General features: G+C 38.9%; 1 protein-coding gene across 20 annotated transcripts in view; it reads right to left on the bottom strand.

Moving 5' to 3' along the window:
• The window catches only part of LOC129659174 (uncharacterized), a 480,433-nt gene that overhangs the window by 125,779 nt on the left and 339,816 nt on the right, over positions 1 to 14,838 (bottom strand). For 18 of the 20 annotated variants that reach the window (XR_008717842.1, XR_008717829.1, XR_008717832.1 and 15 more), the window contains one exon: positions 9,725 to 9,788. The exons of the other annotated variants lie outside the window; for them this stretch is intronic. Coding sequence is in view for 4 of the 18 variants with exons in the window: in XM_055590323.1 (XP_055446298.1) it covers positions 9,725 to 9,788 (64 nt within the window). In the remaining 14 variants the exon portion in view is untranslated. The remainder of the gene's footprint in view (positions 1 to 9,724; positions 9,789 to 14,838) is intronic. 20 annotated transcript variants of the gene reach the window in all.

Here is a 14,838-nt window from a genome sequence, read left to right as displayed (position 1 = left end):
AATATTAGAACTTCCTTCTGATAGTTTTAATACCTTGGGAAATATGTTGACTTTTGCTTTCTGTCTTGACCCAGGTCATGTTTAGAAATTCCATTTTGTATTAGAACCAGATTTAGTCAGTCAACAACAACAAAGGAAAGGAATGTTGAATGTCTTGGACTATATATCACTTAAAATTTTTTTTTTCCTTTGCCAGTCATTTTGGTGAGAAATATATACACAGATGGAACACAAAGGCATTTAAAATGTTGACAAACATCCTGAAGAATAATTTAATAAAGATCAAATGTCTTGCACATAGGATCTTTCTGGTATCACTTTCTGCTATTTGGGGCTTCAGTTTAATCTTTCTTTGATATTATTTTCTGGAATGATTGGCTGGAATTATATAATTAAAACAATCTGCACGTGCTAGCATAAATTTGATTGTTCTAGACATTAGGACTAAAGCACTAAATTTAATACGAATCATGATAAGCTTTGATGGTTAAAGAAAAAATAAAGTCAGTTCTGGGGAGTATTTCATATTTCATCATCATCAGAAGTTTCTTATCTTCATTAAAGAACTTAGCACAGTTTCAGGCACATAGTAGGAGACAGAAATATAGACATAGTTTTGTTGAATCAATACATGAAGATATACATCAAGTGAATTAAGTAGCTAAAAATTTTCAGAAATTTTCATTTTAAGAGAATCAACGCTTGAAAATAAACATGTGGTGGGCAACTAAGAAAACTGGAAAATAAAAGTGAGCAAATCATAAGCTGACAAAATTAACTTTTTTCAATTTCCTAGCAAAATATTAGTGTTTGTGAGTAATAACAAGAATGTTGCTAAAATCTCAACTTTGGCTCCTAGCTGCTTCATTCAGTAATGAACACAGTGTGATGGATTTATATTTTAAAACATCTGAGATAAATTATAATTGCTTTTATTAACATATTCCAATATAAAGAAAACCATTTGCTATAATTAACATGTTGGTTTATTTTCTCAGTCAATCTCTCTTCTCTCTCTGTCTGGAAGTCCAGGCATATTATAATTGGCTCAAAGAAGAGCTTTCTTTAGATTCATTTATTTATTCATTCATTGTTTCTTTTACCCACACCGCCACTTTCTGCCTCAATGTTCTTAATATAAATTAATAAATATAAATATGTGCATATACATCATATTTCTGCTTTATTGACTATGCCAAAGCCTTTAACTGTGAGGATCACAATAAACTGTGGAAAATTCTGAAAGAGATGGGAATACCAGAGCACCTGACCGGCCTCCTGAGAAATCTGCATGCAGGTCAGGAAACAACAGTTAGAACAGGACATGGAAAAACACACTGGTTCCAAATAGGGAAAGGAGTACATCAAGGCTGTATATTGTCACCCTGCTTATTTAACTTATATGCAGAGTACATCATGAGAAACGCTGGGCAGGAGGAAGCACAAGCTGGAATCAAGATTGCCGGGAGAAATATCAATAACCTCAGATATGCAGATGACATCACCCTTATGGCAGAAAGTGAAGAACTAAAGAGCCTCTTGATGATAGTGAAAGAGGAGAGTGAAAATGTTGGCTTAAAGCTCAACATTCAGAAAACTAAGATCATGGCATCTGGCCCCATCATTTCATGGCAAATAGATGGGGAAACAGTGGAAACAGTGGCTGACTTTATTTTTCTGGACTCCAAAATCACTGCAGATGGTGATTGCAGCCATGAAATTAAAAGACGCTTACTACTTGGAAGGAAAGTTATGACCAACCTAGACAGTATATTAAAACCAGAAACATTACTTTGCCAACAAAGGTCCATCTAGTCAAGGCTATGGTTTTTCAGTGGTCATGTATGCATGTGAGAGTTGGACTATAAAGAAAGCTGAGCACTGACAGACTGATGCCTTTGAACTGTGGTGTTGGAGAAGACTTTTGAGAGTCCCTTGGACTGCAAGGAGATCCAACCAGTCCATCCTAAAGGAGATCAGTCCTGGGTGTTCATTAGAAGGACTGATGCTGAAGCTGAAGCTCTAATATTTTGGCCACCTGATGCAAAGAGCTGACTCTTTTGAAAAGACCCTGATTCTGGGAAAGATAGAGGACAGGAGGAGAAGGGGAAGACAGAGGATGAGAATGATTGGATGGCATCACTGACTCAATGGAGATGACTTTGGGTAAACTCCGGGAGTTGATGATGGACAGGGTGGCCTGGTATGCTTCAGTCCATGGGGTCGCAAAGAGTTGGACACGACTGAGCAACCAAACTGAACTGAACTGATACATCATATGTGTGCACATAATTTAAATGTGGCTTGAGTGTTCTTTCACATACAGCTTTTAATTATAATAGAGTACTTACTATCCAATTATTGCACATTGGATAAAATATTTGTATTTTCCACTCAGATCAAGTTTTTAGGATTCATCCATGCTGATTTATGCATGTCTCATCCATCGCTCCTGCCTATAGATCCTGCTCTCCTACTATCAGTTATATATGAATGGGTAAATTACTTAAACTAAACCTCAATTTCATCTATAAAATGGGAGATGATATATCTACCTCATGCTGCTGCTGCTGCTTCGATTCAGTCATTGTCCGACTCTGTGCAACCCCATAGACGGCAGCCCACCAGGCTCCACCATCCCTGGGATTCTCCAGGCAAGAACACTGGAGTGGGTTGCCATTTCCTTCTCCAGTGCATGAAAGTGGAAAGTGAAAGTGAAGTCGCTCAGTCGTGTCCAACTCTTAGCGACCCCATGGACTGCAGCCTACCAGTCTCCTCCGTCCATGGGATTTTTCCAGACAACAGTACTGGAGTGGGGTGCCATTGCCTTCTCCATATCTACCTCATAACTTAAAACTAAACACAATTAAAAATCCATTTCCTCTGTTGCACTAGTCACATTTTACCTGATCATTTATGTGTGTCTAATTGCTACAATATTGGACAGTCCAGATACAGGACTTTCCCATTACTGCAAGTAATGCAAGAAAGTACTTTGACTGCAATGTTTTAGAAACTCATTCTAGTGGCAGGAATGCAGGATGCATTGGAAGGGAACAAAAGTCCAGAAGAACATCTTGGGAGTCCAGCCAAAGGCCTCTATGAAACAGTAGTGGTAAAGATAGAGAAGATGGGATAGATACAAAAGACATTCTTTGTAACTACTTCTTTGAAAATGTATTTAGAAATGCATTTTTTCCTGAAATTCTCAAGAAAATTAATTAATAGAATTTCAATTATACTGCCAGTGGGACTTTAAAAAAAAGTTCTCAGTAGATATTTCAAGATTGCTTTAAAGGAAGCTTGTACATATTTGATCTCTTTCTTACCCCATCGACAATGAATGTCCTTACCAAAAACAACTTTTCTATCTTGATTATGGCAACATGAAATATCATTTTTAAAAATTTTACTTTTCCTGGTTTGTCTGTCTTTCAAAATATCTTTTTTATATACAATACTAATTTTCACATAATCAAAATTATTAACTTTTTATTTTGCTCTAATAATATTTGTATAAATAAGGACTTCTTTCAATTCAGTTCAGTCGCTCAGTCATGTCCAACTCTTTGCAACCCCATGGACTGCAGCACGCCAGGCCTCCCTGTCCATCACCAACTACTGGAGTCCACCCAAACCCATGTCAGTGATACCATCCAACTATCTCATCCTCTGTCATCCCCTTCTCCTCCTGCCCCCAATCTATCCCAGCATTAGGGTATTTTCAAATGAGTAAGCTCTTCGCATCAGGTGGCCAAAGTATTGGAGTTTCAGCTTCAGCATCAGTCCTTCCAAAGAAAATCCAGGACTGATTTCCTTTAGGATGGACTTGTTGGATCTCTTTGCAGTCCAAGGGACTCTCAAGAGTCTTCTCCAACACCACAGTTCAAAAGCATCAATTCTTTTGCACTCAGCTCTCTTTACGGTCCAACTCTCACATCCATACATGACCACTGGAAAAACCATAGCCTTGACTAGATGGACCTTTGTTGACAAAATAATGTCACTGCTTTTTAATATGCTATCTAGGTTGGTCATAACTTTCCTTCCAAGGAATAAGTGTCTTTTAATTTCATGGCTACATTCACCATCTGCAGTGATTTTGGAGCCCCCTAAAATAAGTCAGCCACTGTTTCTACTGTTTCCCCATCTATTTGCCATGAAATGATGGGACCAGATGCCATGATCTTCGTTTTCTGAATGTTGAGCTTTAAACCAACATTTTCACTCTCCTCTTTCACTTTCATCAAGAGGCTGTTTAGTTCTTCTTTACTTTCTGCCATAAGGTTGGTGTCATCTGTATATCTGAGGTTATTGATATTTCTCCCAGCAATCTTGATTCCAGCTTGTGCTTCCTCCAGCCCAGTGTTTCTCATGATGTACTCTGCATAGAAGTTAAATAAGCAGGGTGACAATATACAGCCTTGACGTACTCCTTTTCCTATTTGGAACCAGTCTGTTGTTCCATGTCCAGTTCTAACTGTTGCTTCCTGACCTGCATATATGTTTCTCAAGAGGCAGGTCAGGTGGTCTCGTATTCCCATCTCTTTCAGAATTTTCCACAGTTTATTGTGATCCACACAGTCCAAGGCTTTGGCATAGTCAAAAAGGCAAAAATAGATGTTTTCCTGGAACTCTCTTCTTTTTCAATGTTCCAGCAGATGTTGGCAATTTGATCTCTGGTTCCTCTGCCTTTTCTAAAACCAGCTTGAACATCTGCAAGTTCATGGTTCACGTATTGTTGAAGCCTGGCTTGCAGAATTTTGAGCATTACTTTACAGCGTGTGAGCTGAGGACTTCTTTAGATGACAATAAATACATTGTGGATCTCTGAAGTATTCTGAATGTCAATGAAAATCATAATTATGAGAGCCTTTGGTAAGATCAAGGAGTATGGATGGGGTAACATTTGGGAAATTATTACAATAATAGAGGGATGAGATGTACTTTGTCTCAGGTGATGAGTGTAGAAAAGAGAAGTGAGGATTTTATATGAGAACTAAAGGAATCATTAACACATTTCAAAGACTGCCTCTCTCTCTCTCTCTCTCTCTCTCTATATATATATATATATATATATATATATATATATATAAGTTCAGTTCAGTCGCTCAGTCGTGTCTGACTCTTTGCAACCACATGAATCGCAGCACTCCAGGCCTCAAAGGTCCATCTAGTCAAGGTTATGGTTTTTCCTGTGGTCATGTATGGATGTGAGAGTTGGACTGTGAAGAAAGCTGAGCGCCGAAGAATTGATGCTTTTGAACTGTGGTGTTGGAGAAGACTCTTGAGAGTCCCTTGGACTGCAAAGAGATCCAACCAGTCCATCCTAAAGGAGATCAGCCCTGGGATTTCTTTGGAAGGACTGATGCTGAAGCTGAAACTCCAGTACTTGGGCCACCTCATGTGAAGAGTTGACTCATTGGAAAAGACTCTGATGCTGGGAGGGATTGGGGGCAGGAGGAGAAGGGGACGACAGAGGATGAGATGGCTGGATGGCATCACTGACTCGATGGACGTGAGTCTGGGTGAACTCCGGGGGTTGGTGATGGACAGGGAGTATATGGATCAAAAGCTAGAAATCAGAGAGACTTCCTGTTTCAACCCAGGATAACTGACAGACTTGTGGATTCATGATTCAGACAATTAAATTGGGTGGTGACAAGATAAATTTAGAAACACTGATTTGGGGAAATAGACACATGACCAAGTGAAAACTAGCAGGGTTGGAGGCAAGAAATCACAGCCCAATAGAGGAAAGCAGCAACAAAATGACAGTAAATTTAGAGGAGGAAGAATGTGCCTGAATTAAGAAAATGAATGCGCTTTCTGAAGGAGATGTTTAGAGACAGCAGTAAAATCTCCAGGACAGCACAATTTCCCTTCCCCCTCCAAAGTCCATATTGTTTTATACGCACATGGAAATGACTCCATGAGAGCACGCATACCACACAACTCTGACTTTCCAGGTGAGCAGCTCAGAGCGTGTCTTCATGAAAATGATGTTGCTGTTTTTCTCTATACCACCAGAGCCACCAGCAAGTTACCTCGCCGCACTCCTCATCTATTGTCCACATGTGTGTCACTCAGTCCTGAGTGCTTAGTCACTCAGTCCTGTCCCACTGTTTGTGATCCCATGGACTGTAGTCCGTCAGACTCTTCTGTCCATGGGGATTCTCCAGGCAAGAATGCTGGAGTGGATTGCCATGCCCTTCTCCAGGGGATCTTCCCAATGCAGGGATCGAACCCAGGTGTTCCACATTGCAGGCGGATTCTTTATGATCCGAGCCACCAGGGAAGCTCATTGTCAACATGGAAGTTCTAAAGTCTCTGAGCCAATCACAGCACTTTTCTGTGAAACCCTGAAGTGAAACCCTGTACTCCAGGCTCAACTTGATTATGTGATTTACACACACTCATTTGCTTTTGCACCCATTGGTTCTCTACAATCCCCACTAGTTTTTGCTTTTCCAGCCTCTAGGCTTCTTCCTGCCCTACAACATGCTGTGCCCACTCACAACTCAGAACTCTGGTTCTAGCTGTTCCTTCTGCCTGGAACACGTCTACTCCTTATCACTTGGCTATTGCTCTCAGATTTTAAGTCTTTGCTTAAATTTCAATGAATCTTACCCTGACTATTCTGTCTGTATCCTCTCTGAGTAAAACAAATACTTCAGAACCATACTTTTATTATTATTATTGTATCCCCTTCTAACATAATTTACTATGCTTATTGTCTGTTTTTCTTTCTCTAGAATGTAACACCACATCCCTCCTCCTACCCATCTGAAGGGCCTGGCACACAGTAGAGATTCAGTAAATATTTCTTGAATTATTTCTTTCCTCTAAACTGAGTATCTTCTGTTAACTACTTTTTCTATTAAGTAACTTTGCCATATTTACCAGAACTCAGAACCATGTTCTGAAGAATTCTATTTTTAACCTTGTTTTTCTCAAAGTGAACTTACTGAGGCAGTAATCTCAATGCTGGATTTTAGTATTTGCATTTTATATAATCCTCTGGCCTGCTTGTCTAAATGACATGAGTCAGGAGAATGGTGCTTACCAGCCACTCACACCTGTCTTGTTAATGTTTGATGACTTGGCTTATTTTGTCTGGTTCACTTCACAATTTCTTGAGAAATTTGGCAGAGCCTTTCCCAATGGTGTGAAAGCATTTTCTATGGGTTTGCTGATGGTGTGACTATTTCCCTCTGGCATTGCAGCTTTTGAGTGGCTTAAAATAAAAGACCAAATTATCCCTCTACCTGGCAGTCTTTATTGCTGCACTTCATCAACTCAATCCTACTAAAATAATTAACTTGTTTTACTAATATGCTTACACAGGCATGGTGAAAAGGAATCTGCAAAAATGCCACAAAATAAAGTACCTTCTTTATTGCATCCTTGGCATTTGTATAGAGCAGAAGACTTCTCTTGCAAATTCTCAATTTTCCTATAAAATGAAAGCCTGTCTCTTGAAATTTGAAAATGGCAAAAAAAAAAAACCCACTTAAATCAAAGAAAAAACATTTTTAATATTTTAGAAAGGCCTTGAATTGGTATCATGTATTCAGGTTCTGAAATCACACCATCAGTGGATGAAGAAAGGCTCAAGAACAATTCAGGCTCATCTTTCCTTTTCAGATCCAGGCTATTGTCTCATCTTTCTAGAAATTTAGTATGCTTTTTTCATATTTGTCTAATTTATTTATATAATTCTTGAATTATTTGAAATAAAGAGACTGAGTTATAAAACACCGAATTCCTTGTCCAGTGTCTTTTCCATATTATTTCAATTTCCATTCATATATTCTTTTTTTTACCTTGAAGACCTACACCAATGGGGAAAGTCTAACTCAAACTGTTGCTATCAGGTAGAAAAATATTATTTTCTGCAGTTTACAGATCAGGCAACTAAAATCTAGAGACTTTATGAAACTCAATGTTACAGTTAAATTGTTCCTGGAATTCATGCTGCTCAATTCTTCAAGCCCTCCAATTTATAACGACATAAACAAAACTACTTAACATTAAGCATAATTGCAACTCATCTCAATTAATCTTCTACTCCAATGAACTGTTATTTTGTTTATAAATATTTACAGAATTTTTGGCACTGGTGATAGCCTGAGGTCTGTATTTCATATTTTGGAGGAACACCTCTTCTTCTAAGTATAGGCACTGTAATTTTTGGTTGCTCATGAAATATGTATTAATGCTAATGCCAATAAAAATAATGCCATGGTGATTATGCTCTTCAGTCATTAATGCCCTGAAAGAAGTAATTTGCAAATTGGTATACTGTCACTCAAAGTATTAATTTACCACATGTGGGTAACAAATTATTTCTGGAATCAGGCTAGGCACAATTGTCAAGGCTCTCTGAAATTTTTCTCCGCTGTAGCACTCACATTCAATCAGTTGCCAAATCGCATAGCTCTGTTTCAGCAATGTGTCTCACCTACATTTCCCATTTCCTCTTTTGTATTTAGACTGTTACCAGCTGAGTTCATGTGCCTCTTACTGCATTGGTAATAGGTTGCTTTGCTGTCATTTGACCACTACCCCAGACTATCCTATACAGCCGCATGAGGAGGCTTCTCAAAAGAGGTACACAGTAGTAGACATAAAATAAGCTACAAAGATATATTGTATAACACAGGGAATATAGCAAATGCTTTATAATAACTATGTATGTTTTATAATAATTATAAATGGAATATAACCTCTAACAGTTGTTACTCACTATATTGTATACCTGTAACTTATATAATAGAATACACAACTGCATTTCAATTAAAAAAAAAATAATCAAACATGGCTTTACTCCTTGATTGGTTCCTGAATGAAATTTAAACTCTGGGTCTGCCCTTTCACACCTGCTTGTGCACGCACACACAGAATGGTCATGAATACACACATGCATTTTCAATCTTCATGCCCTTTAGAATCTTTCAGAGAACTTCAAACTTACTGATTCTAAGTAACTGAGGAGTGTGGTTCGAGTGCTAGGGCTTTATAAAGCTCTCCTAGTGATTCTATTATCTTCTGAGGGCTGAGAACCACATTAAAAACAACATATTAAGATAGATAACTTGCTGTAGAAGGAAAATGCTGCTGCTGCTGCTGCGTCACTTCAGTCGTGTCTGACTCTGTGTGACCCCATAGGTGGCAGCCCACCAGGCTCCTCCATCCATGGGATTTTCCAGGCAAGAGTACTGGAATGGGTTGCCATTTCCTTCTCCAATGCATGAAAAGTAAAAAGTGAAAGTAAAGTTGCTCAGTTGTGTCCGACTCCTAGCGACCCCATGGACTGCAGCCTACCAGGCTCCTCCGTTCATGGGATTTTCCAGGCAAGAGTACTGGAGTGGGTTGCCATTGCCTTCTCCAACGCATGCATGCATGCTAAGTTGCTTCAGTGGTGTGCGACTCTGTGCGACCCTATTGACAGCAGCCTACCAGGCTTCTCTGTCCACAGGATTCTCTAGGCAAGAATACTGGAGTGGGTTGCCATTTCCTTCTCCAAGAAGGAAAATAATACCTCCTAAGAGACACGAGACTAGTGCTCAAAGTTCTGGATTTTGTCACTGAAAAAAGATCACTAATATATCAAATAATTTCATAGAATCTCACTTCCTCCTCTGTAAATGCAACATGAAGGAATAAAATGGTTAGTTATTTGGTCATGTCTGACTCTGCGACCCCATGAACTGTAACTCACCAGGCTCCTCTATCCATGAAGTTATCAGGCAAGAATACTGGAGTGAGTAGCCATTTCCTTCTCCCTATGAAGGAATTACACTAGATTAATTTAACATTGTTAACGTAGCACTTATTATGTACTCAGCTCTGTATTTTGAATCTGAAAATTTAGCACTGAGCAAGAAAAAGTCTCTGTTCTAATCACAATTACAAAGCATGAGATACAGTGAATCTGCTAAGAAATAAAAGCAATTAATGAGTTGCTATAAAACTATTAAGGAAATAATTTATGATATCATGAGAACTTAGGGTAGGGAAGCATTACTATAGTAAAATAGTCAGAAGTCATGATGTTCACTTTTTAGATGATCTTCATCTTGACTTTGTAAAAATCAACCAGGTAAACCACAGCAATAGAGGGAAACAATAGATTCATGAAGATCTTCATATATAATGCATAGTATCTCATAGACCGAAAATTCTTTTTTGGCAGCATTAAGTAAAATATTCTGTTTTGCTGTTTCCCCTACTTTACACTCCCACATTTTGATAGAATAAGTTACCCTTTTGAACACTTTAAAAAGCAGCAAAAGGATTGGATTAGGATGACTGAACTCAAAATAAACAAGTGTCCATACTGTACAATAAGACTCTAATACAAACACCGAACTCTATTGGAGATTGAAGATAAATGAGTTCCTTGTTCCTGAAGCATAGTCTCTGAGCAAAATATGGATTTGTCAGCCTTATAAATTGTCCAGATACAGGTTATCCTTCGTTGGTTGTCCACACTGGCAGTGCTGAAAATCTACATTCTTTTCCTAGGGCCATCTTTGTTAGATCTCTTATGGTGGGAGTTCTAAGGTCCCATCTAGGGCCAAGAGAGGCAATACTGAGGACAATTTCCAGTGTTAGGATATCTTGTGCTTCGTAAGCTATTCATGAAGTAGACAGTCTGGATCCTTGTTAACAAGTCCAAATGGAATAAGACAAAAAGTGTGAGCCAAGATTCCAAGCCAAGTGAGTTTGGAACCACGAGTTGATTGCCATCTGGAAGAATCCCACAAGTCAAGGAGCAAGCGTATTATCGAGGCTGAGGATGCAGATGCATCTGAAAGTCTAAGGATAAGCCCAGGCAGTGAGTATTTTTACTTTTTATCAAAGAAAATGTATGCAATTTTGCTGACTAGTTTCATCCCCTTTAACTTTTTTGATGCTATTCTTAAGGAGAATTGATTTCTTCGATGCCCTTGAAAAATTCTGATTTTTTTCTGTCCTTGTTCTTTTGCTTTGATGTCCTTGTAAGTGGCTAGTCTACTTTAACCATTGTCGTCATCGTCATCAAACTACAACTAGCATTTAGAGAAGACTTGTTACCTGTGTGGCACTGGGCAAAGATCTTAATCCCTCAGCCTCCATTCTGCTTCTAATCTGAAAGTTAAGCCTGAACTTGAGTTTTAAAAAGGCTTTTTATAGCTCTCTCTCTGCTTTTGGCAGAGAGAGCAGGTGCATTCTCTGAGGCGTTCTCTCTGCATGTTTTTGGAAGACTAACAGTCTTCCTGCTCTCAGGGTTTTGCCTGAAGAACTTCATGTCTGCGATTATGCTCCATGCCTTACGAGTGCTACACAGTCGAAATGCTGTCAAATGTCAGGGGCAAGACAAAGTAAGCTTAGGCTGATTGGTTCTGCTACCCTGAAGCCAGATAGCAGGGTCAGGGATGGATGCTGAGAGGATAAGGCAGTGGAGATCTGGGGACTAAGGTCTCAGAAATTAGGAGAGGACAGTACTTCACAGTAAGTGTTCTGAGTACCACAGAGCAAGTGTTACCTTCTGACTTGGAGCAGAAAGTGCCTCAGGACTTAACTGCATTCTCCTGGCTCTTGCCTATTGTTTTCAGTGGGTCCCTGGCTGGAGAAGATGTGAACTACTAGGGCAATCTCTGAATTCCTGAAGCTCCCATCTCTGGCACCCTCCTGCACAAGCTAAGGAGCAGCCCGAGTCACAGAATGTGAATGCCCTTTCAAGTCCTTTGCTTTAAATATGCAGATATTATATATAATAACTGTAGAGGGGCTCAGAACATTAGACGAAGGTAGAGGAAATGTGTTGCAGCCTCACTAAAAAATGCAAAAGAGCAGCCCTTTCTCTAGAGCAGACACTGTTATAAAGACTCTAGATATATTAACTCATTTAACCTTAAGATTATGAGGTAGGCTTTATTATTATTCCAATTTCACAGATGTGGAAACTGAGGCAGAGAGAGATGAAGCAACCACCCAAGGTCACAGAGTCACTTATGGCTTCAACATAGGAAAAACATTTGGCTCTACTGGCTGTATTCATAACCAATATACTCTGCAGAAAGTTTTATCTGGACACAATTTATAAATTTCACCCTGTGCTTGTTTTATGTAGAGTGTTTCATAAGGTGGATGAGGTGAGGCCTTCCATAGCCTGCCACTTAGACACAAGATTAATGCATTGAAGAAACATCAGGGTCAACTATCATACTGTTTTGTAAATTAACCTTGGTTGTCCACTAGTCCGGCTGTGTTGGGAAGTGAAAGGTTTTTCATCTTGGGTCTTCCTCATTTACTCAGGCAATGCCAGCTGTGCCCCAAGTGGCTTACTTCTTAAACGTAATATCTAACAAACACTGCTATAAGATTATATTCATTTTATTCAGAAGATTGAAATGTGGTTATAAAGGCTTGTGGGGTACAGAAATACAACAGGATCTGGTGATGAGTGGGAGCATAATTTAAAGAAAATGCTCAAAAATATTCAGTGAGGAATATGTCAGGGTTCTTTAGAAAACATATGCCTGTAAGACCTTTTGGGCTGTTATTTCCATGAAAAAAAATAGGTTGTCTTGGACACGCAGGGCATCGTTATTGTTAAATTAAATGCCTCTGCAAAAGAATTACGAACTGCTTCGCTGCGTTGTGTCTCACCCTAGCCAAGGGTGGCTACTCTTAATATTAAGCAATTTATTATTTTCTAAGGAGTAGTAAGGGAGTGGTTAGCCAATATAAGTTAAATAAGTGCCATCACAAACACGGCAGATATAGTGGTATGGAACTCTAGCTTAGAAACTGAACATTAAATAGCTTAATGTATGTCTACATAAATAATTTGCATTAGACTCATGGTGGTCTGTCCTTATTTCAATGGAGAAACTTAATACATGATTATTATACCCATTAGTCTCACTTTGTAACCTATTTCATGTTGTACCAAAAGACCCTCAACTCATGACTATAAATCATAATACTTTTAGAGTAGTTCCAAAATGACTCCCTTAGGATGCCCCTTCCCTGTGCATGTTTCATTAGGAATTGACATTCTTCTATTTGAATATGATGAAACCTCTCGCCATGGGTAGTATGGTGCCATATGACAACTGAAAATTGTTCAGCCAGAAGCTGAGTTTCAGTCAGTAAGATGCTGAGATTTATATAGGATGGAACTCATTCTGTAAGGGTACTCTTGATCAACTTTCAATGCTTTTGCCCAATTGGCTTTGCCTTGACACAAAAATTTGTACGTAAGTAATTAAGAAAGTTCTAGCATTCAAGTCAAGAGGTTAGGCACTAATTAATAAATAAACTCAAGAGAGCAGTTGAAAAAAGAGTTTTTCAAGGTAGAAATTCATGCTTTAGAAAATGGTAAGTTTTTCAAGTAAATCCAAGCACTCATTTTTTGAAAAACCAGTCATACAAACCATGAATCCAGGTTATAGGGAAGTAAAACACAGAGAGGGACAGTATTATTGTGACTATTTGTCTTTTACCTCCTCCTATCATTAGCCCTGATTTTCACTTGATGAGATACCCTCCCCTGCCAGCATTTCAGCAGCTACTATCCAACCCTAAAGAAGGAGCAGGTAACTTAGATTCAAGCCAGTGAGCATTGCCTAAAGTAACTTGGATATTTTACAGTCACAAGACCAATGTTAGTCCTAAGAGAAGCACTCAGGATATTTGTTAACGCCAAAGCTCTTGCTGTTGTATGCTTTATTTGGAGCTGGAAATATCTGTTCTTGAGAGATGGATATAACTGTGCTGTGTATGCTCACTCAGTCATGCCTGACTCTTTATGACCCCATGAACCATAGCCTGCTAGGCTCCTCTGTACATGGAATTTTCCAGGCAAGAATACTAGAGTGAGTTGCCATTGCCTACTCCAGGGGGTTCTTCCCAGGGATCTAACTCATGTCCCTTGCATCTCCTTCATTGACAGGTGGATTCTGTACCACTGCACCAACCTGGGAAGCCCTCTTGGGAGATACTGGCTGCCATATTTTAACATAAGAAAGAACCTATTCGAGTCTAGTCAAACAGAGGCAGTGGATAGGAAAGGACACTTTTCCTTGTTTTTTGGTAACATGTATTGAGCTTCAATATTCAGTAATGCCTAAAGTGAGATATAACTGCTACTGCTAAGTCACTTCAGTCATGTCCGACTCTGTGTGACCCCATAGACGGCAGCCCACCAGGCTTCCCTGTCCATGGGATTCTCCAGGCAAGAACACTGGAATGGGCTGCCATTTCCTTCTCCAATGCGTGAAAGTGAAAAGTGAAAGTGAAGTCGCTCAGTCATGTCCGACCCTCAGCGACCCCATGGACTGCAGCCCACCAGGCTCCTCCTTCCATGCGATTTTCCAGGCAAGAGTACTGGAGTGCGGTGCCATTGCCTTCTCCAGAGATATAACTGAATTTTTAGCAACGAAAATCAATCTATTGCCACTTTTGCTTAAGCCAATTTGAAACAATTTGCCACTTGAAACAAAAAGAACTCCACATTAAATATATATTAAATTAGCTGAAGGCACTAAATCCAAAATGAGATGAGAAATAAAACTATAGACTTGGAAGAAACTCTTTGAATTGAAAAAGTGAACGTTATGCATAAAAATTTGAAAACCTCAGTAAAATTAACATTTTCCTAGAAAAAATGTAATTTGCCAAGATAAAGTCAAGGAGCAAAAACAACTTTAATTAGACCAATAATCAAAACAAAAACAAAAAAGAAACACTATAATGGAAAACATATGAGTATAAATAGAAAATTAAAAAATGAACACAGTAATTAGTAATTACATGAAATAAGTAATAATTAAAATACAAATG

This window comes from Bubalus kerabau, chromosome 8 (assembly GCF_029407905.1).
Source record: "Bubalus kerabau isolate K-KA32 ecotype Philippines breed swamp buffalo chromosome 8, PCC_UOA_SB_1v2, whole genome shotgun sequence".
NCBI classification, from domain to species: Eukaryota; Metazoa; Chordata; class Mammalia; order Artiodactyla; family Bovidae; genus Bubalus; species Bubalus kerabau.
This window is presented reverse-complemented; position numbering and strand designations above follow the sequence as displayed.